Genomic DNA, 26,544 nt, shown 5'->3' with positions numbered 1-26,544 from the left:
TTTGGATTAAAAAGTTTTGGTCCAGGGGCCAGTCCGTCTCCATCAGTGCCTGGAGCACGGCAGCCTCTGCCTTCATGGCACTCTGATCACTGCATCCCATTTTGGGGTTGCTCCTGAGGACGGTAGAAACCACCAGCGTCCTCCGATTGTGAAGGGGTTGACTGGGCTGGCGGACGACAGGGTGGAGAGGGCACATGGCATGCAACTGGCAGAAGGCGACAGGGTGTCAGGGCAGGCAGCAGCTGTCGCAGGGCAGGGCGTGGTGGCTGCCTTCATTCCGAAAGCCCCAGGTTTTCCTTAGCAACAGTGTCAACAGTGTCGTCAACTCCCGGGGCTAATATTGGAGTCTGCGGGCTCCCGCCTTTGATCCTCTCGCCCCAGCCCTGAATTTTACACCTTCTTTTTTATTGGTGCCCTTTCTTTTCTTGTAGAAATGGCCAAAACAGTTTTTCTCTACAAGAAGCTAAAGTTATTTGTCTTTCCCAGATAGCTCACATGCGACTTGCTTTGTTTGGTCTCTTTACGGCCGAGTCATATATACCACACGTGTCGACCTTCTTGAATCCTTTGGGGTCTTTATAAGCTGGGTAGTTATTCCACTAAGTGAAGCTGTCAGCAGATTAATTTGGCATCGTCTTTGGAATGTCAGAAATTTAAACCAAGTAATTAAACACTGAGTCAGGGTTTTTTAAAGTTGTTTGACTCATCTCCCTGTCTCCAAGCTAAAGTCAGGCAGTTGTCAATTCAAGGAGGTGTTCTAGAGAAGAGGTTCCCAAGCTCCTCCAGCCTCTCTCAGTTCTTGTTCTGAAATGAGTGTTTTCTTTCCCTAAGAGACCGCAGCAGTGCTGAACTTACCAGGCTTTTCTCTGCTGGTATAAATAGTTCTCTCTCTTCCTAACCAGGAACAGGAAGAGAGTGAAATGTATGTAGCAGTCGGTACATTCTCTTAAGTATTGCCGTGCTGGAGGTTTCTGGGTTGCTTGTATGATTAGTATTATGTTAGCTCATTAGCTGTTAAAGATTACGCTTGCTTGACTCCTTTCTTGCTATAGTTAGGAAGACAGTTTCTGCTGTTTTGTCACCGAGCACATGCCATGTCGTGGAGCGTTGGGTGTTGTTGATTCTGGGGACCGCTTTTTTCACGTCTCACAAGCTCCGCCGTCAGGACATCTCGTCATTGCCAGTTGTCATCCCCACACGTGTGTGAATTTGGTCATCAGTGCTCACGTTACTTCTACTGGGTTATGTGCATTGCTGGTACTAAATATGTCTAAATAAGTCTGAAAGATCCCTTTCAATAACTATTAAATTAAGTAACTTTTAAATGGTGATAAAAGAGCATGTGTGATTGACACCTGATTGGCACCGCTTCCCTTTCTCGGGTAAAGTGCTGGTGCGTCCTGAAGTTGATGACGGGCCAGATCTGATGGCACTAGTTAGCCAGCGGGAAAGATGCTGTTGGTCTGTATTTAAAAACACCAAGTGCGAAGTGACTATACTGCATGTGGGATTTCTTTTTGGGGTGACCAAAATGTTTTAAAATTGATTATGGTGATAATTGCATAACTGTGAATATACTGAAAGCCACTGAATGGTACACTTAAATGGGGATGTGAACTATATCTCAGTAAAGCTGTTTAAAAATAACACTCGGACCATTTCGCCCCACTCAGCGGTTCTGGAAAAGAAGACCTGGTTGGTGTCTGCTGAGAGTTACTACAGTAAGATGGAAGGGCCTGGAATTTAGAAGTCTTATTATCTTTTTTCTGTATTTCTGTTGCTAAACACAGCTACTGAGACATGAACCCTCTTCATTTCCAGAGACAGTGGCGTTTGTCACACAGTTCCTCAGCACACCACCTAACAGTTCAGGAGTGGCGGCTTAAAAATGCCCCCGCCCCCGCCCCGGGGCTTCCCTGGTGGCGGCGCAGTGTTTGAGACTCCGCCTGCCAAGGCAGGGAACATGGGTTTGTGCCCCGGTCTGGGAAGATCCCACATGCCGCGGAGCGGCTGGGCCCGTGAGCCATGGCCGCTGAGCCTACGCGTCCGGAGCCTGTGCTCCACAACGGGAGAGGCCACAACAGTGAGAGGCCCGTGTACCGCCAAAAAAAAAAAAAAAAAAAAGCCCCCCCCACCCCTACCCCGGCCACAGGACACACGCATTCCAAAGGTGGCCAGGAAGCCACAGAGCCTCTGGCAGCTCTGCCCCAGCTCCCAGCCACTTCAGAGTACAGCCAGAAGTCACCGGACACCTGCTGCTCAAAGCTCTTATCAGCCATGTGTTTACAGTTAATCTCCTTCTGATAAAGTGGTTCTTTTTTCAGAGCTGTGAGTGTTGGTGACATGTGGGAGGGACCAAAATTTTGTGCCCTCACTCAAGCCCCCCCCATACCAGGTGATTTTCCCATGTTGGAAGAAGATGGTCGCTCGTGACCACCTCACAAAACGAGCTCTAGTGTTTACTAGGGAAGGACAGCCGGAGGAGTGGGCACTTTTTCAACAAATTGGGCTTCTGCGAAAGCTGCTGCATAGGTGTGTGGCTGATGTGTCTGAGGTGCTTGACCTCTCAGCTGTGATGGTTTGATCTGGCAGTGGAGTCCTTGCCGTTCCCGGTTTTATGGAAATGGGAGGCGCAGGAAGTTGATCTTTGTGTTCTGGGTTTGCGGGCCGACTGGTGTGCCGAGCTGGGCACCAGTGAGCACTGGGCCTGGAGGGGCAGGAGCCGCAGGTGAGTGTCTGCTTGGCAGCTCTGATGGCTGAGAGCGCCTTTCTGCCCTCTGTCCTCATCTCTCTGGTGGTTCTTTGGGAAGCTGGCTGGTAGCGCACACCATTTGGGTGCTATGGTTGGGGTGGGGGATGGTAAGAATAAGATACAGTGTTTGGAATAACCAGTTGGGAACTATTCTGGTTTTTCTTCCTATTCCTAATTGATTTAAACATGTGCGCTGACTTAAGGATCCCATCCAAGAGATTAGAGTGGCAGAGGACGGTTAAGAATTTCAGGAAGTAGAAACATGCATCTCTCTTTTTTTTTTTTTTTTTTTTTTGCCTTACGTGGGCCTCTCACTGTTGTGGCCTCTCCTGCTGCGGAGCACAGGCTCAGCGGCCATGGCTCAGGGGCCCAGCCGCTCCGCGGCATGTGGGATCTTCCCGGTCCAGGGCATGAACCCGTGTCCCCCGCATCGGCAGGCGGACTCTCAACCACTGCACCACCAGAGAAGCCCCCATGCATCTCTTTTTAAGGGGAAACTGGTATCAGTAATGTTATACTTAAGTTGGATAGTAGTACACAGGTGGTGGTTGTATTGTTTATATCCTTTATAGCTTAAGTATTACATAGTATATATTTTAAGTAAATAAGATGGAAAAAATGTCAGATATTTAGGGCAATTACAGAGAGAAGCTGGTTTAGGTCTGTGAAGGCATAGATCGCTCCTTGAGTTGGCCTTTAAACAGGAAATGATAAAATGAAGAGACTAACTCATCGAGGTCTGGGTAAAAGCACTTTGCTTACTACAAACTGTACGGTCAGATTGAATCTTTTTCTATTTAATTTTTTTCATACTTTATTTTTAATTTTATTTATTATTATTTTTGGCTGCATTGGGTCTTCGTTGCTCTGCAGGGGCTTTCTCTAGTTGCGGCGAGCAGGGGCTACTCTTCTTCACGGTGCGTGGGCTTCTCACTGCGGAGCACGGGTGCTAGGCGCGCGGGCTCAGTAGTTGTGGAACGGGTGCTCAGTAGTTGTGGCTCGAGGGCTCTAGAGCTCAGGCTCAGGAGTTTTGGCGCACGGGCTTAGTTGGTCCGCGGCATGTGGGATCTTCCCAGACCAGGGCTCGAACCCATGTCCCCTGCCTTGGCAGGCGGATTCTTAACCACTGAGCCACCAGGGAAGCCCCAGTCAGGTTGAGTCTTAATGGTAATAAATGTTTTCCCATACATGTAAGAAGTTTCCTCATTGATCTTGGTTGCTCAGAGGACCAGATTGTAGACAGTTCAAAATGGGGCTGAGTCAGGCATTTAGGAGCCCCTGCTGCTGGCCGCCATCGCAGCCCCACGGGGAGACTGCCTGCTGGACAGCTGCCCAGCTGCCAGAGCTGGACTGTTCTCTCCCTGCTCCTCCTCTGCTTCCTGTGTTGTGTGCCTTTGGCGATCGTGCCACTTTGTTCCCTGAAGGTGTTTGATGTCCACGCTGACCCTTCTTTCTGGGACAGCCTTCTGCCACCTTCTCTGCTGAGCAGAGTTCTGTTCGTACCGTAGGAGCTCCTGAGGTTCACCCCCCTGCCGGCTTCCTGTTCCCCCAGCCCCAGGCTGAAGCCGGGGTTCTCTTGCCGGTGTTCTTCTGTGGCCCTGTCCTTAGGGCTGGTCCAGCTGACACCCCTGCATCGGGAGCTCCGGGAGGTGCTCTTTCTGCTGGGCTTTCATCATACCACAGAGCCCACTTGCTCAGCAAGGTGTCGGGTAAACGGGTGGGGATGAGCAAGCCGCTGTGTAGTGATCCTGGTGTCCAGAGGGGGGCAGCAGAGACACATCTGTTGATCCACTTCGCAGAAGGCTGGCTCCCCAAGACCCCGTTCTGTGTCTGGCTCCGTGTGCCGGTAAGCACACCAACCCCATTCCACTTCAGGTGTTCTAATGTAGGCAGAGAAGGTGTGTCCTGGCAGGTGGAGGTTCCTTCACGTGAGAGCAGCAGGCACAGGTGACAGCCCCCCGGGCTGCGAGGCAAGAGCCCTGGTTTGCTCTCCAGCTGAGTGCACAGCTTATGCGTCGAGGTTGCCTTTTAACTTCTGAATCGGTCCGTGTGGAGTTAGGAGGTGGCTGTTCTGCTGTTCGCGCATTCAGCGCTGTGCAAGAACTGCAGGTACGACATGAGAGAGGCCTGCCTACCTTGTGCCCTCGAGACTGAGGACGCCAGGTACACGCCTTGGAAACCATGAGGCCGCGTGGGGGGTAGACCCTCGAGGGCAGACTGTGTAGGCGGCGTACTGTGCTCTTGGAGGAGGAGGCGGGTCCTGTGAGACGGGAGGCTGTGGCGGCATCTCAGGTGGCCTCAAACATGCGAAAGGTTTAGAGTGGGTTAGAGAATTAGTGTTCTGAGTGGTTACCGTACGCCAGAACTCCCTAGATGCATTTAATCCTCATAGCTTTGTGAGACGAATAATATTATTTTCTTTAATACATATAAGAAAAGGATCAGATGACGGGCCCTGCCCACAATCAGAGCCAGTAAGTGGCAAAGCCAGGATTCAAAACTGTGTCTTTGGGACTTCACAGCCCACGTGTTCTGACCCCACCGGTCCGTGTCCGAGGAGCCGGTCTCCCCTGGGCCGTGGGATACCGTCCGCTGGCACTGTGGGCACAGGGGTTAGGCTCTCTTGATGTTTTGTTCTTTGAAGGAAATGGGTATCTGTCTTGGGAGAAACCACTTCTGAAAACAAAGTAAATTGAACGCTTTCCGTCCTCTCTGGAATCCGAATGGGGAATCCGGACTTTTGGAAACCAACTGAGGCATCGTCCTGTCGGCCATCAGGCTGGTCCAGCATTCTGTGCTGGGTGCAGGGAGTTTCCCTTGGGAAGGATCCCAGAGCCGGGGCGCACAGTGTTTCCCAGACGGAGCACCAAGAGCTCACCGGGGACGGGGACAGAGGCGCACCCGCCCACGTGCCTGTCCCCCCACCTTCTCCCTGTCGCTCTCGAGGGAGGGCTCTGACCCCACTCTGTCCCCCACCTCCCGCCCCCTCTCCAGCCCACCGAATCGGAGCCCTGCCCCCTCGCCCGTCCGGCGCCTGCACCGCGGACCCTCCGTGCCCTTGGTCGTGGGCCACTGCCTTCTGGAGCCTGTGTCTTCCACGACCTCTGGTTCCAGTCTTCCCTGCCCCTCCGTTCTTCCCCGCCACCCCTGCTCTGCGCTCTTCCAGCCCTTCCGCCTCGGCAGGCAGGCGCCTGGGGCTTCCTGGGCTTCCTCCTCTTCTCCTCCCAGGACCCTCCTGAGCTGCCCTTGCTGCTCTGCCGCCCCTGCATCACTCGGGCCTCCCTGCGGAGCTTCCCGACACCACGTGTACATCGGCGCCTGACTTCCGGCGGCCGTATCTGGCCATTCTTTTCCTTTCCCGTACATTTCTTCATCTGTTTAAAGTATTGCCGCAGGTATGCATTTCCTTTAGTTTCCAGGTCCTCTTTAGAACAAGGGTGTAAACAAATAAACCAAACCACTCCCTTCCCTCTGACCCTAAAAGGCAAGAAAGAGCCTTTCTTGTTAGTTAATGGCTAAGCTGACACTAGAACCCAGGAACACCCATTCCTAGTTAGAAACGGCAAGGTAAACCTGCACTAACGCCTGGCCGCCATGTGGGCTGCGTCCTCTGCAGGAGAATTTGGTCCCTCTTGTCACCTGTCCCTTCCAGCTTGTCCGGGATGGCCGTACTGCACGTGAATGGCAACCTCTGGAGATATGAAAGCATCCTTTTCCAAGATAGAGCGTTGATGATGGCAGACTTTTGGAAAACATCAGGGGACACTAAGAGAAGCCCAACATAAGACAATACTCCCCTCCTGGTATTGCTAGATTTGGAAAAAGAAATGTCTTGCTGCACGAATCCACACAGCTGGGGTGCCGTGGCGCTAGGTGAAGAGCCCGTTTTCGTGTGGTGTGATGTCAGAAAAGCTGTGCTGGAGCCAGGCGACCAGTCCTACTCCCTTTAGGTCTCACCTGACAACGCTGTGACCTTGGGTGGGCACTTTAGTGTTTCCTTGGGCCTCAGTCGGCTCTTCTGTGAAATGGGAATGATTTTATCCTCTCTGCCTGAAGTCTTGAAATTAGATCATGTGACTCCTCAAACTCCTAAAATCTTTAGCCGCAGGTCCGTGCTCTGCTCTTCTCTGGCCCATCCCCCTGCCCTGTAGCTGTCCCTGCGCGCTTCCAGGTTGGTCTTTAGGAAGCTCCTTCCCACCTCCCTGAAATGCACCTGTGCCTGTGCCACCTCGCACACAGGATGCAGTCCGAGGAATGACAGGCCCTGGCAGAGGACCAGTGGGCGTTCTGTAATTAATGACCGCAGCGTCCCGAGTGCTTTAAAGACATGCGCTCAACTTGGTTCCTGCCCCGTTTGAAGTTAACCCTTAAGTACCATTCCGTCTTCACAGATTTTAAATGTGGGACTCTCTAAAGCTATTCCAAAAACCAGTTTCCTGTTAGTGGGTTCTGGATGAGAGATTATCCTCTCATCATTCTGGGGAAAACAGCTTTGTACGCTCCCTGGAAATCTTCTTGGTTATTTTCCTTTCATTCTTCTAGTTAAAGTAGCTTTATTTTACTTAGCCCTTCAAACCTGCATGGAGAATATTTTCATGGGCATTAAGACCGCTTCCCAGTGAATTATCCATTTCTGGGAAAATAATTAAGGGGAACTCTTTATTTGACTAGTTGGGATGGATATTATAGCACCTTTCTTTCTTTCCCAAATCACCACGCGGAGCTATTAACGTGGGGATGGAAACGATGCAGCAGGAGTGGTGGTGATGCGAGAGTAACAGCCAGGCCGTCCTGAACACTTGCGCCTGGTCCTCACAGCAGCCCTGCTGATTTCTGCTCATAATCCTGTTGCAGCTGTTAATACCTTTGCTGCACAAGACACTTGGGTTTAGAGTGCTTAAATGTTTTATCCGGGGTCATCTAGCAAGGAAGTTGAGGAGCCAGGGTTCAAACCTAGGCGGTCTGATTCCCATGTCAGGGTACTTTATCTCCACACTGTACTTGTCAGAAGATAGTCTAGGTCTTTTATTATGATGATGATGGTTTTCTTGATGTTCATTGATGATTTGCTCTAGGCATTTTGCACAGCTTCTTAAGATAAAATTAGCGGCTGTGTAGTATGTAAAGGAGCACTGTGAACTTGAGAGGCAGAGAACAAATTATTTTTGTCTAGTCATGCTTAAATTCCCTGCTAAGTGTTTGAATTCCACTGATCATGTAACCTCAGAGTCATAGCAAATACAGAGAAAAACGCTTCCTGCCCTCTAGGAAACAGTAGACAGGCGTGGTAATTAGAGGACTTCAGCATTGGAATCCCTTCCTCTGTCACTGCATTGCGGATGTTAGCCTAGTTTTATCTGGAGGCCAGAGCAGGGATAGCTGTGAAGCCACTGTGCTTCCGTTGCAGGACCTTGTGGGCCGAGACCATCGTCTTTTCAGGGCAGTGAAGAGCCATGTGGTGCGCAGACTCACGAGGCCCAGGTGCTGTGCTGGGTGTGGGTGGGTCTGGCACGGGCGTTGCCAAGTTTTGTCTGTAAACGGCCAGGTAACATACATTTTAGGTTTTGCAGGCCATGTTGTCTCCATAGCAAATATTAAACTCTGCTGCTGTCGTTGGTGAAACTTGATTTACGGAATGTGGCAGCCAGGTTTGGCTCCAGGACTACAGTTTGCTCCCCTGTCTGGGTTTAGAAGGTACAAGGGCTCAGGCTCTACTGAAGACGCAGTGTGTCCCCCAGGAAACCGTATGTTAAGGTGCATCACTTCTGTGAATTTGGAATCCATACCTGGGTAAACGAAAGTGAATGAAAATGTTCCTTCCCTCCTCAAAAACATTTAAAACTCAAGTACTGGGGTTTTCTGGGTTTTGTTTTTATAGATTTTTTTTCTTACAACTTAGTAAAAGTTTCATATATTGACATAGGTTACAAAGTAATATACATAATATTCATTAAAAATAGACTATAATATACTATATATAGGTATAGAACATACATACATAGACAAAAATCTAGGCATACGTGTAGTAGAATAAAAATGGGCTTATCTTCATGTGGTGGAATTCAGCTTATTTTTATTTTCACGTGTTGATCTGTTTTCCAATTTTTTCTGGGAAAAACATGTATGATTTCAAATATTTAGGACTCCAAGTGAGGCAAAAGGCCCTCGATTTCACCTGCAGACCTGTTTTTACCAGCTCCATCTCTCTCATTCCGTAAAACTTGCCGGAGCAGGCAGTGCGATAAGCCAGTCAGAGACTTGCGGCTTCACTGTGGCGTCTGTTGAGGACGCAGAGAAGAGACAGCAGCCAAGAAGTGGTGCAGTGGGGTGCTCTGTGTGTTTGCAGGTGGAGGTGGTGGGTGAGGATGCTGGCTGGTAACCCAGGCAGCATTTCCTGAGGGGTTCGTCCTCGGCGTGCTCACCGACTCCAAGGCTGGTCCACAGCTTTGCAAGTTTGGGGACTCAGGTTTTTCCACTTCACCCAGAGAAGAGGAATCTATTAAGGAAAGAGGCACACATACCGAACTCACAGTGGATTGAGACATGTATGGCAATTCCAGTTTACTAATCCACGTGGAGGAAAAAAATCTCTTAACGTATAGCCTGGTTGGGCACTTCTGTTTCAGGCTATGGCATATCTTGTGATAGACAGACTCTCCCACTGAGAATAAGCAGAAAAGCTGGATAAACATAAGAAAACAAAGTCTTTGAAGGCATTGGAGAGACGGGAAGGAAGTGAGGACTTGAGGGACCCAGATCCCAGAGAGAAGGAAAGCATAGGAGGCGAGCCCAGCACCCGGCAGTGCTTGTCCCCCAAGGTGCTGGCTGACCAGCGAGGCAGTGGCTACAAGGCTGAGAAGCTGGGCAAGGTTCCCAGCCATCTCTCAGTGCTTAGGGAACAGAAATTAGAGTTCAGAAACGGGCCCCAGTGGACACCCCAGACTTCCCCTGGGACGATCAAAGGGCTGCCTTCCAGCAGAAGGGGCTTACCAGACATGGCCAGCTCTGTAAAGACTGAAGCCCAGCTTCCAGGTGGCTCAGTCTCAGAGTGGGTGAAGGGGCTTTGCCTTACCCCATGGTTTTCACAGTGTGGTCTCCACATCAGCAGCATCACCTGAGAACTAATCAGAAATGCAGATTCCCAGACCCCCTCCACACCTGCTAAATCAGGACTTATGAGGGGAGAACCTCATGAGATTTGTATTTCACAAGCCTTCCAAGTGATTCTGATGCAATGAAAGTTTGAGAACCAGTTTCTTAGCCTAACTAAGCCGGAGAAAAGAATATCCTCTCTGGAGGATGACAACATCTTCCAGAGCTGCAAATTATTGCTACATTTTTTCATTAAAAATTCTGGCATTAATTCAAAAATTACCAGACAGACTGCCTAATAAGACGGATTTACAAAAGACTAAGAGAAAATACAGACACTAGGAACAGACCCAGATATCGATTATTATCAGATGTGGACTTTAAAATAATCATAGTAAATTACGGTTAATATGTTCAAGAAAATAGAAGACAAGATAGAGAATTTCAGTAGAGAACTGCCCTCTCTTTGGAAAGATGGAAATGCTAGAACTGAAAAATAAAATAATTAAGAAATTCAACTGTAGTAAAGCAGCTGAAGAGAGGATTTGTGAACTAATTAGATTGGACAGTGGAAAACGCCCAGAATGAAACCCAGAGAGAGAGGAGAATAGAAAGTACAGGAGAAGTGTAGTAAATAATTGGAGGGTGGCCAGCGAGTTGTAATAGAAGTGTACCTGTAGTTCGAGAAGGAGAAATGAGGGCTGGCTGCTTCTCCTGAGCACCACTTCTTCCTGAAACGTGGCTGCCCAGACGGTTATTCAGACGTAGGCGTGTGGCCGACATTCTCTTGAAAATGAACAAAGCGAACCTGTCATTCTGAGTGTTGGTTGCCAGTTGTAACATTTAAAGCAGAAATTAGAACTTTGGAAAACTTGTACCTGTCACTGTGGGTGATATGTTGACTGCTTCCCAATGTGGAAAGACTGTTCTGAGACCAAAGATAATATTAGAAAATGTGGGTTTTTTTTTAACTTTTATTATTTTTTATTGATATAATTGAAATAAAACAATCTTTTTTAGTATACAACATAATGATTTGGTAAGCATACTACAAAATGATTACCACAATAAATTTAGTTAACGTCTGTCACCACACGTATTTTCCTTGTGACAAGCACTTTTAAGATCTGCTCTCTGGGCAGCTTTTGAATACATTAGTGTTGTTAACTATAGTCACCTTGCTGTGCATACATTCCCAGGACTTATTTATCTTATAACTGGAAGTTTGTACCTTTTGACCACCTCCACCCACTTCGCCCACCCCCCACCTCTGGCAACCACCAGTCTGTTCTCTGTACCTATGAATTCAGTTTTTTGGATTCCACATACAAATGAGATCGTACAGTATTTGTCTTTCTGTTTCTCTTAGCATAATGCCCTCAAGGCCCATCCATGTTGTTGCAAATGGCAGGATTTCCTCTTTTTATGACTGAATAACATTCCATTATGTATGTACATGTGCGCACGCGCGTGTGTGTATACACACACACATATATGCGCCACATTTTCTTTATCCATTCATCTGTCAGTAGACACTTCGGTTGTTTCCATATCTTGGCCATGGTGAGTAGTCCTGCTGTGAACACTGGGCTGCAGATATAGCACAGATGGAGATTGTGATTTGGTTTCCTTCAGATAAACACCCAGAAGTGGAACTTCATATGGTGGCTCTATTTTTAGTTTTTCGAGGAACCTTCATACTGTTCTCCAGAGTGGCTGCACCAGTTTACATTCCCACCAGCAGTGCATGAGGGCTCCCTTTTCTCCACACCCTCACCAGCACTTGTCATTTCTTACCTAATAGCCATTCTGACAGGTGTGAAGTGACATCTCACTGCGGTTTGATTTGCATTTCCCTGATGATGAGTGATGTTGAGCATCTTTTCATGTGCCTGTTGGCCATCTGTGTTGTACCTTCTTTGGAAAAAGTCTGTTCAGATCCTCTGTCCCTTTTTTAATCAGGTTGTTTGTTTTCTTTTGAGTTGTATGAGTTCTTTATCTAGTTTGGCTATTAACCCCTTATCAGATATGTGACTTGCAAATATTTTCTCCCATTCAGTAGGTTGCCTTATTGTTTTGTTGCTGATTTTCTTTGCTGTGCAGAAGCAAAAAGCTTGATGAAGTCCCACTTGTTCATTTTTGGTTTCGGTGTCAAATCCAAAAAATCATTGCCAAGACTGATGTTAAGGAGCTTAAACCGTATGTTGAAGAATGTGATTTTTAAAATTACTATTGCGTAATGAAATGTGTCACCATTTGGGAGATTTTACCAAAGACACGCCTGGGTAAGACATTCCATCCGAAGTACAAGATCGACCACTGGATTTCGGCATAACAGAATATGAAAATTCTGTTAACATCATTTCAGATTCCACATTGCGACTAACCTTGAAGAAATACCACTTGTGTTTGACTATAGGATCAAAGAAGACTGTCCACAATTATCTGAAAAAGCTGTTCTACTACTCCTTGCTCTTCCAACTACATATCTGTGCAGGACTGGATATTTTTTATATATTTTAACTAAAAAAACATACTGCAGCATATCGAATGCAGAAATGTATATGAGAATTGGGCTCTCTTCTATTAAGCCAACATTAAAGAAATTTACAAAAATGTAAAATAATGCCACTCTTACTAAATTCTTTTGTTTTAGAAAATTTAGTTGTTTTTCATAAAAGATAAGTTATTGATGTTAACATGAATAGGGCTGTCATTTTCAGATGAATTAATAAACGTTTAATTTCTCAACTTTACTGCCTAATAAGGTAAATATTAATAGATAATACCCCACATAAACAAAAGCTGTTTGGGGATCCTCAATAATTTTTTAAAATATAAAAGGGTCCTCAGACCAAACAGTTTGAGAACCGTTGCTATAGGTACAAGTAGACCTAATTTTATTGTGCTTCACATTATCACTTCCAGATACTGCGCTGTTCACAAATTGAAGGTTGGTGTGTGTCGAACAAGTCTCTTGGCGCAGTTTTTCCAACAGCATCTGGTCACTTCATGTCTCTGTGTCACATTTGGTTATTCTCACAATATTTCAACCTTTTTCATTATTGTATTTGTTATGATATCTGTGATCAGTGATATTTGATGTTACTATTGTAATTGTTTGGGGTGCCACACACCACACCCATATGAAACCACAAACTTAATCAACAAATGCTGTATTTTTACTGCTCTATCCAGCAGCGGTTCCCCTGTCCCTCTCCCTCTCCTTGGGCCTCCCTATTCCCTGAGACACAACAATACTGAAATTAGGCCAATTAATAACCCTACAAGGGTCTCTTAAGTATTCAAGTGAAAGGAAGAGTTGCACATCTCTCACTTTAAATCAAAAACTAGGAATTATTACCCTTAGTGAGGAAGGCATGTGGAAAGCCAAGATAGGCCTAAAGCTGGGCCTCTTGCACCAAACAGCCAAGCTGGAAACACAAAGGAAGAGTTCTTGAAGGGAATTAAAAGCGCTACTTCGGTGAACACACAAATGATAAGAAAGCGAAACAGCCTTATCGCTGATACGGAGAAAGCCTGAGTGGTTTGGATAGAAGATCAAACCAGAAACAACAAAGCCTCATCCAGAGCAAGGCCCTAACTCTCTTCAGTTCCATGAAGGCTCAAAGCGGTGGGGAAGCTGCAGAAGAAAAACTTGAAGCTTAGCAGAGTTTGATTCATGAGGTTTAAGGAAAGATGCATTCTCAATAACATAAAAGTGCAAGGTGAAGCAGCAGGTGCTGATGTAGAAGCTGCAGGAAGTTATCCAGGAGATCCAGCTGAGATAATTCCTGAAAGTGGCTGCACTAAACAACAGATTTTCAGTGTAGGTTAAACAGCCTTCTATTGGAAGAAGATGCCATCCAGGACTTCCATAGTTAGAGAGGGGACGTCAGTGCCTGGCTTCAAAGGACAGGCTGACTCTCCTGTTAGGGGCTAGTGCAGCTGGTGCCTTTCAGTTGAAGCCAATGCTCATTTACCATTCCGAAAATCCTAGGGCCCTTAAGAATTATGCTACATCTGCTCTGCCTGTGCTCTGTAAATGGACAACAAAGCCTGGATGACAGCACATCTGTTTGCAACATGGTTTACTGAATATTTTAAGCCCACTGTTGTGACTTACTCGGAAAAAAAAAGATTCAAAATATGACTGCTCATTGACAGTGCACCTGGTGTCAGCCAAAAGCTCTGATGGAGATGGGCAATGAGACTCATGTTGCTTTCATGCTGCAAACACAACATCCGTCCTGCAGCCTGTGGGTCAAGGAGTAACTGTCAAGCCTTATTGTTTAAGAAGTACATTTTGGGGACTTCCCTGGTGGTGCAGTGGATAAGAATCCACCTGCCAATGCAGGCGACACGGGTTGGATCCCTGGTCCGGGAAGATCCCACATGCCGCGGAGCAACTAAGCCTGTGTGCCACAACTACTGAGCCTGTGCTCTAGAGCCCGCAAGCCACAACTACTGAGCCCTTTTGCCACAACTACTGAAGCCTGCGTGCCTAGAGCCCGTGCTCTGCAACAAAGAGAAGCCACTGCAATGAGAAGCCTGCGCACCGCAGCGAAGAGTAGCCCCCGCTCGCCGCAACTGGAGAAAGCCCGCGCACAGCAACGAAGACCCAGTGCAGCCAAAAATAAATAAACAAATTTATGAAAAAAGAAATACATTTCATCAGGCTATAGGTGCCATAGATTGGTGACTCCTCTGATGGATCTAGGCAAAGTCAATTGAAAACCCTCTGGAAAGGAATCACCATTCTAGATGCCATTAAGAACATTTGTGATTCATGGGAAGAGATCAGAATATCCACCTTAACAGGAGTTTGGAAAAAGTAGATTCCAACCCTCATGGATGACTTCGAGGGGTTCAAGACTCCAGTGGAGGAGGTAACTGCAGATTTGGTGGAGAAAGCAAGAGAAATAGAATTAGAAATGGGGGCCTAAAGATGTGACGGAATTGCTGCAATCTCATGATACAACTTGAAGGATGAGGAGTTGCTTCTTATGGGTGACCAAAGAAAGTGGTTTCTTATTCATAGCACTAGTTACAGTAGTGAAGACATAGAAACAGCCTAAATGTCTATCCACAGATGACTGGATAAAGAAGATGTGGTACACGTATACAATGGAATATCACTCAGCCATAAAAAAAGAATGAAATAATGCCATTCGCAGCAACGTGCGTGGACCTAGAGGTTATCATACTAGGTGAAGTAAGCTAGACAAAGACAAATACCATATGATATCACTTGTATGTGGAATCTTAAAAAAATAAATAAATAAAAGATACAAATGAACTTATATACAAAACAGAAATAGACTCACAGACATAGAAAACAAACTTATGGTTACCGAAGGGGAAGGGTAGGAGTAAATTAGGAGTTTGGGATCAACATGTACACACTACTACACATAAAACAGATAAACAATAAGGACTACTGTGTAGCACAGGGAACTCTACTCAGTATTTTGTAATAACCTATAAGGGAAAAGAATCTGAAGAAGGATAGATATATGTATATGTGTAACTGAATCACTTTGCTATACACTTGAAACTAACACATGTAAATCAGCTATACTCCAATTAAAAAAATAAAATTTAAAGAAAAAAAGAAAGTGTGTTTTTGCAATGGACTCTACTCCTGGTGAAGATACTGTGAAGGTTATTAAGATGACAACAGAGGATTTAGAATATGACATAACTTAGTTGATAAAGCAGGGGCAGGATTTGAGAGGATTGACTCCAGTCTTGAAAGAAGTTCTACTGTGGGTAAAATGGTATCAGCCAGCATCACAGGCTACAGAGAAATCATGCATGAAGGGAAGAGTCAGTCAGTGAGGCAAACGTCACTGCTGTCTTCTTTCAAGACATCGCCACGGCCACCCCAGCCCTCAGCAACCACCATCCTGACCAGCGAGTCGCCAGCAACATCAAGGCAAGACCCTCCACCAGCAAAAAGATTACAGCTTGCTGAAGGCTCAGATGATGGCTAGCATTTTTAGCAATATTTTTAAATTAAAGTATGTACCTTGTTTTTTTAAGATATGCTATTGCACACTTACTACAGTATAGCGTAAACATGATTTTTATATGTACTGGACAACCAGAAATTTCACATGACTGACTTTATTGCAAGATTCACTTTATTGTGGTGGTCTGGAACTGACCTTGCAGTATCTCTGAGATATGCTTTTATTACAGTGACAATTAAAATGTATTATTAGGATATTACGAACCATTTTGTGGTACTGAATATGAAAATATAGATAAGATTCCTTGAAAAACAAATATTACCAAAACAGAACATCTGAATAGGCCTAATTCTATTAAAGAAATTGCAACCCTTATTTAAAACCTTCCCATAAAGAACACTCTAAACCCAGATGACTCTATTGGTGAACCCTTCCAATTATTTAAGGAGGAAATGACCCCAGTCTTACACAGATTCTCAAAGAAAATAGACAAGGAGAAAACACTCCCCAACTTTCATAACTTTAATTTCAAGACTGGCTGGGTTGTTATAAGGGAAAATTACAGGCCAGTTTCTTGCATGAACACGGATGGAGGAATCCTAAAGTAAATAATACTGAATCTATATAAAAAGTAAGTCTCTATAAATGGTGATACATCATGATTAAGTTGAGCTTATCCCAAGCATTTAGGGTGGTTTTATCATTCAAAACTTGTTCAGTGTAATTCTGCATAATAACAGAAGAAAGAAGGAAATGATAATCTCAGTATACAGGGAAGAAAAGCCTATGATAAAGTTCACACACTAATGATTAAACGAGGAAACAAATAACAACAAGCCCCTCCTAGTGCACTCCCATGGGCGAGGAAGGAGTTGCCTTCACCTGAGGAGCAGAGTCTGTAGGATCTTGGCCAGAAGCTGTCTCTCTGAAGGCAGGAGCGAAGCAGGGAAACGACTGTCATCAGTGCTAGCCAGAGCGCGAAGGCAGGAAACGAAATAAAAAGTCTAAGGATGGGAAAGAGGAAAGAAAGTTCTCATCTTACAGTTGCAGGTGGTGTGATTCTGCACGAACACTGATACGTTTACAGATGATGTCTTGGCTTATGTAATGTTCACCGATAGGCTATCGGGTTGAGTCGGCCTCACTTCACCTTGGCTCACAGAAACCCCCTCGGTGTGCAGACGCACCTGCTGCCCCCAGGGCCTTACCTCTGCTGTGACCCTTCTTGCCCGCAGGTCGTATCTGACTCCTGTACGGGACGAGGAAGCAGAGTCGTTACGGAAAGCGCGCTCCAGACAAGCTCGGCAGACTCGCAGGTCTACCCAAGTGAGTGTGACCTCCGTGTTTAAGTCCTTTTTTGTCTGTGTGCCTTTCCACTGGAAGTACAATTAAACCGTGATAAAATGTGTGCCTTATTCCAGCCATTGTAGTGAAGGCTTTCCTGTTAAATCTTACACTATACAGAATCAAATGAATTCATAGCTCCATATACCCCCTCTCGCTTCTGTTCTTCAGGCGCAGAGCAGGTTTCTCTCCTTCCCTCCCTAAGACTAATCATTCCACGTGTGCTTAAGGCCCACACCTTAATTCCTGCAGGAGAACAGTCTGGCACAATCTCAGAGTGTTAACCATAGAGTTACCCCGGGACCCAGCCATGTTGCTCCTGGGTGTGTACTCAAGAGAAATAAAGCAGGCTTCTACAGAAAAGCCCTGCACAGATATTCGTAACAGCATTACTCACAGGAGCCAGAGACCCAAATTCAGTGTCATCTCTGGCCAGAGTTAACTTGCTGTATAGACCAAGATTATGTGTGGAGTGTGCAGGTTCGCTGGAGGGCTGAGCCCTGGGCACCCTGCAGCGTCAAGGTCAGAGTTCTGTGGCTGGTGGTGCCCCAGCGAGTGTTGGGCAGTGGGCCCAAGCGGGGCCATTGCACAGACCAAATAAATGAAGCAGCTAACAAAACTGGAAAAAACCCTCACAAATTTCCATTGATTTGGGAATAAAAAGAAATGAAGTCCTGACGCATGCCAATGCTGCAATGTGGATGAACCTTAAGAAAAAGTTATGCTGCATGAAAGAAACCTGGCATGATTCCATTTGTATGAACATGTCCAGAATAGGCAAATCCAGAGAAATAGAAAGTGGATTAGTATTTGCTGGGGGCTGGAAAGAGGGAGGAATGGGAAGTGACCACTAAGGGTGTGGGGTTACTTTCTTTCTGGGGTGATGAAGTGTCCTGAAATTAGATGGGGATTTTGCACAGCTCTGTGAATATACTAGAAAACAGCCAGTTGTGCTCTTTAAAAGGGCGGATCTTATGTGGATTATGTTTCAATAATGATGTTAGAGGGCTTCCCTGGTGGCACAGTAGTTGAGAGTCTGCCTGCCGATGCAGGGGACACGGGTTCGTGCCCCGGTCCGGGAAGATCCCACATGCCGTGGAGCGACTGGGCCCGTGAGCCATGGCCACTGAGCCTGCGCGTCCAGAGCCTGTGCTCCGCGACGGGAGAGGCCACAGCAGTGAGAGGCCCACGTACCGCAAAAAAAAAAAAAAAAATGATGTTAGAAAAAAGAAGAGTCCCTCGGGGAAGCTTTGAAGAAAGGAAGATATGATCTACGTCATATTTTGCAAAAGTCGCTGTGCAGAGAACTGCTGGGAGTGGTCTGTGAAGCCTGGAGGCCCGTGGGAAGCTGTTCCTTAGCTGAGCTGGAGATGACAGGCATGTGGCAGCAACAGTTGAGGGAGGCTGTGATTGGGTGTCAAGGAAGCAGAGGAGGATGAGCCAGGCAGCAGAACTGAGGAGCAGTCAGAGGGCTGAGGGGTCAACCAGGAGATGGTACCCGAGGGAGTGAACGGCAGTCTCCAGTGAAGAGGGGAAGCTCCGCAGCTTCAGATGCTACAGACGCCAAGCAGGAGAGCTGAGGACTGAGAGAGGGACCTATGCGTAGCCCCCGAGTGCCCTTGTGTCGTTCCTGACCCTCCAAGGGTCGGGCAGGTGCCGTCCTGTGTAGTCATTGCCACAGCTGTTACTGCTTGTGCTTCATGGTGGTTTGTTTCCCCAGAGGATGTAACCCCCACGAGGGCCAGACAAGCATTTGTTTTGGTTTGGTTTACGGTGGCAGGCGATACGTAACATACAACTTAATACTCTAGCCATTTCTAAGCATACGATTCATCGGCATTAAATGCATTCACGTCACCGTGCAGTCATCGGCACCACCATCTCCAGCACAGCTTTCGTCTCCCCAAACGGAACCTCTCTACCCATTAAACAGCTCCCTTTCTCCCCACAGCTTCTGGCAACACCGCTCTACTTTTTATCTCTATGACCTTGACTCTAGGTAGCTCATGCGAGTGGAATCGCACAGTTTTTGTCTTTTTTGTGACTGGCTTGTTTCACTCAGTGTAATGTCTTCAAGGTTCATCCATGTGGTAGCACATGTCAGAATTGCCTGCCTTTGTAAGGCTGAATAATATTTTGTTGTATGTTTAGACCCCATTTGGTTCACCCGTCATCCATTGATGGACACTTAGGTTGCTTCCACCTTTTGGCTGCTGTGAACATCAGTGTGCAAATATCTCATGAGATCCTGCTTTTAGTTCTTTTGGGTGTAGACCCAGAAATAGAATAGGCTGGATCATGTGTTTCTGTCTTACTACTTTCCATTACACTCATCTGTGTTCTTATGTCTTTTCCATTAGATTATGGTTCTTGAGCACAGGAATCATTTGATTTGTCTTTGTAGTTCCAGTACTTAAGAACGCAGTAACTTTTTATTAAGGGAATGAGTGAACAAAATAGCTAATAGTTGCCTTCCGGCTTTGGAACTTCCTTCTTCTGAGGACATGAGCATATGACTACTTGAGTTAAGAATCAACTCACGGTTTTCCTAACCCTTTTCCCCCTTGTCCTGCAGATGTCTCCTCATTATTTCCTTTTTTTCTGTACTACTGCTCCTATGAGCCTGGGGAAAATTTTAATTGGTGGAATGTCTCTGTGTGATTCCTACAGTTACAAAATTATGTTAGAGAAAAGCTAGTTCAGGGCTTGTGGGGTTTTTAAAAAAAATTTTTTAAATGGAGGTATAGTTGGTTTACAATATTGTTAGCTTCAGGTGTACATCATACTGAATAAAAGTTTTTAAGATTATATGCTAGGGCTTCCCTGGTGGCACAGTGGTTGAGAGTCCATCTGCCGATGCAGGGGACACAGGTTCGTGCCCCGGTCCGGGAAGATCCCACATGCCGCGGAGCGGCTGGGCCCGTGAGCCATGGCCGCTGAGCCTGCGCGTCCGGAGCCTGTGCTCCGCAACGGGAGAGGCCACAGCAGTGAGAGGCCCGCGTACCGCAAAAAAAAAAAAAAAAAAAAAAAAAAGATTATATGCCATTTATAGTTATAAATTATTGGCTGTACTCCCTGTGTTGTAAATATATCCTTGTAGCTTATTTTATGCATGATAAGTTGTACCTCTTAATCCCCTGCCCCAGTATTTCCCTCCCCCTTCCCTCTCCCTCTGGCAACCACTGGTTTTTTCTCTCTATCTGTGAGTCTGTGTCTTTTTTGTTATATTCACTAGTTGATTTTATTTTTTAGATTCCACATAGAAGTGATGTCTTACAGTATTTGTCCTCTGACTTTTTTCACTCAGCATGATACACTCCAGGTCTATCCATGTTGTTGCAAATGGCAAAATTTCATGCCAATGGCTAATACTCCATATACGTATGTATGCATATGTGGAGTATGTGTATATATGTGTGTGTCTCACGTCTTCTGTATCCATGCATCTGTTGATAGACAGCTAGATGGCTTCCATATCTTGGCAGTTGTAAATAATGCTGCCGTGAATATTGGGGTGCATGTGTCTTTTCGAATTAGTGTTTTTGGTTTTTTCAGATATATGCCCAGGAGTGGAATTGCTGGATCATACTATTTTTAGTTCTATTTTTAGTTTATTTTAGTTCTATTTTTAGTTTACTGAGGGTCCCCTATACTGTTTTCCACAGTGGCTGCACCAGCGTACACTCCCATCAGCAGTGTACTAGGGTTCCCTTTTCTCTGCATTCTCACCAACATTTGTCATTTACGGTCTTTCTGATGACAGCCATTCTGACAGGTGTGAGGTGACATCTCACTGTGGTTTTGATTTGCATTTCCCTGATGATGAGTGATGTTGAGCATCTTTTCATGTGCCTGTTGGCCATCTGTATGTCTTCTTTGGAAAAGTGTCTATTCAGGTCTTCAGCCCATTTTTAAATTGGCTTGTTTGTTTTTTTGATATTGAGTTGTATGAGCTGTTTATATATTTTGGAGATTAACCCCTTATTAGTCATATCATTTGCAAATATTTTCTCCCATTCAGTCTTTTCCATTTGTCTTTTCGTTTTGTTGATGGTTTCCTTTACTGTGCAAAAACTTTTAAGTTTCATTAGGTCCCATTTGCTTATTTTTGTTTTTGTTTCCTTGCCGTAGGAGGCAGATCCAAAAAAATATTGCTGTGATTTATGTCAAAGAGTGTTCTGCCTATGTGTTCTCCTAGGAGAAATTCTGCTAGCTTTGGGTGTTGTTTATTCTTCTTTTTCTGATTCCTTTAGGTTAAGGTTAGGTTGTTTATTTGAGATTTTTCTTGTTTCCTGAGAGGGCTGTATTGCTATAAACTTCCCTCTTAGAATTGCTTTGCAGCATCCTGAAGATCTTGGAACACTGTGTTTTCATTTCATTTGTCTCCAGGTATATTTTGAATTCTTCTTTGGTTTTTTCAGTGATCCATTGGTTGTTTAGTAGCATTTTGTTTGGGCCACACATGTTTGTGTTCTCTGTGGTTTTTACTCTTGTAGTTGATCTCTAGTCTCATAGCCTTGTGGTTGGAAAAGATGCTTGATATGATTGCAGCCTTCTCAAATGCACTGTGACTTGTTCCATGATATAGCACAGATGTATCCTGGAGAATATGCCTTTGAAAAGAATGTGTATTCTGCTGCTTTTGGATGGAATATTCTCTCTCTATATTAAGTCCATCTGGTCTGATGTGCCGTTTAAGGCCAGAGTTTCCTTACTGACCTTTTGTGTGGATGATCTGCCCGTTGATGTAAGTGGGGTGTTAAAATCCCCTACTATTTTTGTGTTACGTTGATTTCTCCTTTTATGGCTATTAATATTTGCTTTATTCATTTAGGTGCTCCTATGTTGGGTGCAAATACATTTTCAATTGTTATATCTTCTTGGATTCATCCCTTGATTATTATGTACTGTCCTTCTTTGTCTCTTGTAACAGTCTTTATTTTATTTTATTTTTATTATTTATTTGTTTGTTTGTCTATTTATTTATTTATTTATGGCCGCGTTGGGTCTTCGTTGCTGTGCACAGGCTTTCTCTAGTTGCGGCGAGCGGGGGCTACTCTTTGTTGCAGTGTGTGGGCTTCTCATTGCCGTGGCTTCTCTTATTGTGGAGCTCGGGCTCTAAGCGCATGGGCTTCTGTAGTTGCAACACGTGGGCTCAGTAGTTGCAGCACACGGGCTCTAGAGCGCAGGCTTGGTAGTTGTGGCACATGGGATTAGTTGCTCCACGGCATGTGGGATCTTCCCAGATCAGGGATCGAACCCACGTCTCCCACACTGGCAGGTGGATTCTAAACCACTGTGCCACCAGGGAAGTCCCAACAGTTTCTATTTTAAAGTCTATTTTTCTGTTATAAGTATTGCTACCCAGCTTTCTTTTCATTTGCATTTGTATGGAATACCTTTTTCCATTCCCTCACTTTCAGTCTGTGTGTGTCTTTAGATCTGAAGTGTGTCTCTTGTAGGCAGCATATATTGGGTGGGCCAAAAAGTTCGTTCGGGCTTTTCCATAACATCCTACAGAAAAACCGAACGAACTTTTTGGCCAGCCCCAATATATGGGTCTTGTTTCTGTATCCTCTCAGCCACTCCATCTTTTGATTGCAGCATTTAATCCATTTCATATAAAGTAGTTATTGATATGTATGTCCTTGTTGCCATTTTGTTACTGTTTCGGGATTGTTTTTTTAGTCCTTTTTTGTTCCTTTCCTCTCTTGTTCTCTTCCCTTGTGATTTGATGACACTCTTTAGTGTTATGTTTGGATTTCCTTCCCTTCTATGTGTATGTATCTATTATAGATTTTTTGGTTTGTAATTACCATGAAGTTTGCGTATAGCAGTATATGTGTGTGTGTACACACACACACACACACACACACACACACACACACAATTATTTCAAGTCGCTGATCTCTTTAATTTCAAATAGCATTTTAATAGCCCTGCATTTTTCCTTCTCTGCCCCCGTGATTACTGGTTTTGGCATCCTATTTTATACCCTTTCATTCTGTGTGTCCCTTAACTTCTTATTGTGGATATAGTTGATTTTACTGCTTTGTCTTCTAAGCTTTCTAGGCGGTTTGTACTTGGTTGATTTACTGCCTTTACTGTGTATTTGCCTTTACCAATGAGATTTTGCCTTTCATAATTTTCATGTTTCTAGTTGTGATCTTTTTTTGTTTTTTTTCTTTTTCCTTTCTTTTGCTTAGAGAACTACCTTTAACATTTCTTATAGAGCTGGTTTGGTGGTGCTGAGCCCTTTTAGCTTTTGCTTGTGTGTAAAGCTTTCGCTTTCTCCATCAACTCTGAATGAGAGCCTTGCTGGGTAGAGCATTCTTGGTTGTAGGCTTTTCCTTTTCATCAGTCTAATTATATTGTGCCACTCCCTTCTGGCCTGCAGAGTTTCTGCTGAAAAGTCAGCTGATAACCTTATGGGAGTTCCCTTGTATATAACATGCCGCTTTTCCCTTGCTGCTTTTAATATTCTGTCTTTAACTTTTGCCATTTTAATTCCAATATGTCTTGGTGTGGTCCTCTTTGGGTTGATCCTGTTTGGGACTCTGTGCTTCCTGGACCTGGATGTCTGTTTCCCTTCCCAGGTTAGGGAAATTTTCAACTGTTATGTCTTCAAATATGTTCTGTGACCCTTTCTCTCTCTCTCTTCTCCTTTTGGGACCTCTGTGATGTGACTGTTAGTGCATTTGATGTCATCGTAGAGGTCTCTTAAAGTGTCCTCGTTTATTTACATGTATATATTTTTTCTGTTCGGTGCCAGTGATCTCCACTGTTCTGTCTTCCAGCTCACTGGTCTGTTCCTCTGTATCGTTTAGTGTATTGTTGATTCCTTCTAGTGCATTTTTCATTTCGGTTATTGTATTCTTCGTCTCTGTTTGGTTGTTCTTTGTATAGTCCAACTCTTCGTTAAAAACTTACAACTTCTCACTCTGCTCACTCTTTCTGAAGTTCTTTGATCACCTTTACGGTCGTGACCTTGAACTCTTTCTCAGGTAGACTGCCTTCTCCACTTCACTTAGTTGTTCTTCTGCGGTTTTGTCTTGTTCTTTCATTTGGAACGTGTTCTTCTGTCGCCTCATTTTGCCTGACTTGCTGTTTATAACATTGTGTTTCCATGTGTCTGGTAGCTTGGTTACATTTCTTGACCTTGGGGAAGTGGCCTTCTGTAGGAGGCGTCCTGTACGTCCCAGCAGTGCGCTCCTCTCTGGTCAGCAGAGCTGTGTGCTCTAGGGGTGCCCCCTCTGTGGGCTGCGTGGGTCATTCTGTTGTGGTGGGCTGACTGTGGGGGTGGGCTGGTTGGTTGCCAGGCCCTGCCTTGTGTGGAGGCTGCTGGTTGCCGTGACAGGTCATGAGGTGGCCGACTGTGGAACCCAGGGGGGCCCCAGGGCTAGTGCTGGCTCACTGGGAGTAGAGTCAGTGGGGCTGTGGCCTGCCCTCGTCACTGGTGAGTGAAGCTACGTCCTGGGGCTAGTGCTGGCCTGCTGGTGGGCAGAGGCGGGTCCTGGGGGTCTGGCTGCAGGGCCCCAGGGTCCAGAGCTGGTGTCAGACTGCTGATCGTTGGGGCTGGCTCGTGATACAGCTAGCTGTGGGGTCCAGTGTGTTCTGAAGCTTGTGTTGGCCTGCTGGTGGGCAGGGCTGGGGCCCAGCTGGCCCCAGGGCTGGTGCTGACCTGCTGGTGGATGGACTGGGTCCTCCCACGGCAGGCTGTGGGCTGTGACTGTCCTGGGGCTGGTGTCCACCCATTGGTGTGGTGTCCACCCACTGGCTGTGAGGCTGGTCTGAAGGCTAGAGGAGGCTTACTGGTGGGTAGGGCCAGGGCCCAGGGGTTTCTGGGGCTGGTGTCTGCCCACTGGTCGGTGGAGCTGGGTCCCAGGGTCTCTGGCTGTAGGTCTCTGGTGGTCCCGGGTCTAGTGCCTGTGCACTGGTGTGTGGGGCTGGGTCCTGGGCCCTCTGGTGGGCAGGGCTGTGTCCAGGGGGTCATAAGGCAGCCTGTCTGCTGGTGGGTGGGCCTGTGTCCCCGCCTAGTTAGTTGCTTGGCCTGAGGCCGTCCCATTCCTGGTGCCTGTGTTCTGTTGGCTATGAGCGGGGCTGGGTCCTGAGGGTAATAAGCTAGAGGGAGGACTCCACGATGGTGCCTGCCTGCACCAGTGTCCTTGCGGTTGAACCAGCTCCCCAGAGTGGCTGCTGCCAGCGTCTGTGTCCCCAACATCACAGGCCTGCCTCTCCGGGAGACTCTCCAAGATCAGCAGGTGGGTCTGACCCAGGCTCCTTTGGAATTACTGCTTCTTCCCTGGGTTGTGGAGCACGTGAGATTTTGTGTGTGCCCTGTAAGAGTGGGGTCTCTATCCCCACACAGCCCTCTGGGACTCCTGAAAGGAAGCCCTGCTGGCCTTCAAACCCAGACGTTCTGGGGGCTTGTCTCCCCCAGGCTGGGGCTCAGACCAGCCCGCTCACTCCTGGGGGAGAACCTCCACAGCGTTTGCGGGTCGCCCCTCCTACCCGTCTTGTGGTGGTTCTTTCGGTACGTCTGTAGCTGTAGACGATCTCTTCTGGTCGGGCCTGGGCAGCAGTTGTTCTGTGCATAGTTATCCTGGTGCCCTGGGAAGAGGCGAGCTCAGGGTCCTCCTGCTCTGGCATCTTGGCGGCTCCCTCAGGGTTGGCTTTGTCTGTGTTTGTGTGGGTTTGGTTTTTTGGTTTTGGTGGTGGCTCTAGCCTGGCTCTGAATTGTCACCATTTTGAGCCTGGTTCTTCTTTCTGTGCGTAAACTTAAGTTTTCCTTGTATCTGCTGGACAGTCTCTGTTGGTGCCTGTGTGCTCTTGGGGGGTCGGGAGCGCCCAGGTGGAGATGTGAGAACCATGGGTGTGGAAGCAGCGGGTGGGCATCAGTGCTGCCCTGTTTCTGGAACTCAAGCAGGAAACGCTCAAGTATTGTGTTTGAAGTGTATCTAGGCTCAGGCCTGGGGCCTCTGCGTTCTGAGGTGTTTGTTTTCAGCGTATATTGCTTGAAGCGGCCTCACACATTTCGGGAGCTTCATTTGGAATTCGGTACCATTAGATCTTTACGGAGTTTCCCTGCTCATTCACGGGGCGTTATTCCATGGTTAGGGTGAAACCTCTCTGACCTTGTGGTATTTTCCCAGGGTGTAACCCTGACGGATCTCCAGGAAGCAGAAAGGACGTTCAGCCGGTCGAGGGCAGAGCGTCAGGCTCAGGAACAGCCCAGCCCGAAGCCCGTGGGCCCCAGAGGGCTCGACGGCAGCGCCCAGAAGCATGAGCCCCTGGCAGCCCCTGCAGAGGAAGCTGGGGAGAGCCGCCAGCCCTGGGACCGGAGTCTGGAGGATCAGGTGAGCTCTCTGTGCTGAAAGCAGG

General features: G+C 46.5%; 1 protein-coding gene across 12 annotated transcripts in view; it reads left to right on the top strand.

The window, feature by feature from the left end:
* Window positions 1-26,544, top strand: part of PPP1R12B (protein phosphatase 1 regulatory subunit 12B) — a 192,951-nt gene that overhangs the window by 86,717 nt on the left and 79,690 nt on the right. For 11 of the 12 annotated variants that reach the window (XM_082857390.1, XM_082857389.1, XM_082857388.1 and 8 more), the window contains 2 exons: window positions 17,055-17,145; window positions 26,316-26,519. In XM_082857390.1, coding sequence (XP_082713516.1) covers window positions 17,055-17,145; window positions 26,316-26,519 — 295 coding nt within the window. Of the gene's footprint in view, window positions 1-17,054; window positions 17,146-26,315; window positions 26,520-26,544 lie in introns of those variants that run through there. The other variant, XM_082857386.1, reaches the window with a different exon arrangement.

The sequence above is a fragment of the Leucopleurus acutus genome, assembly GCF_964270905.1.
Source record: "Leucopleurus acutus genome assembly, chromosome: 2".
Lineage (NCBI taxonomy): Eukaryota > Metazoa > Chordata > Mammalia > Artiodactyla > Delphinidae > Leucopleurus > Leucopleurus acutus.
This window is presented reverse-complemented; position numbering and strand designations above follow the sequence as displayed.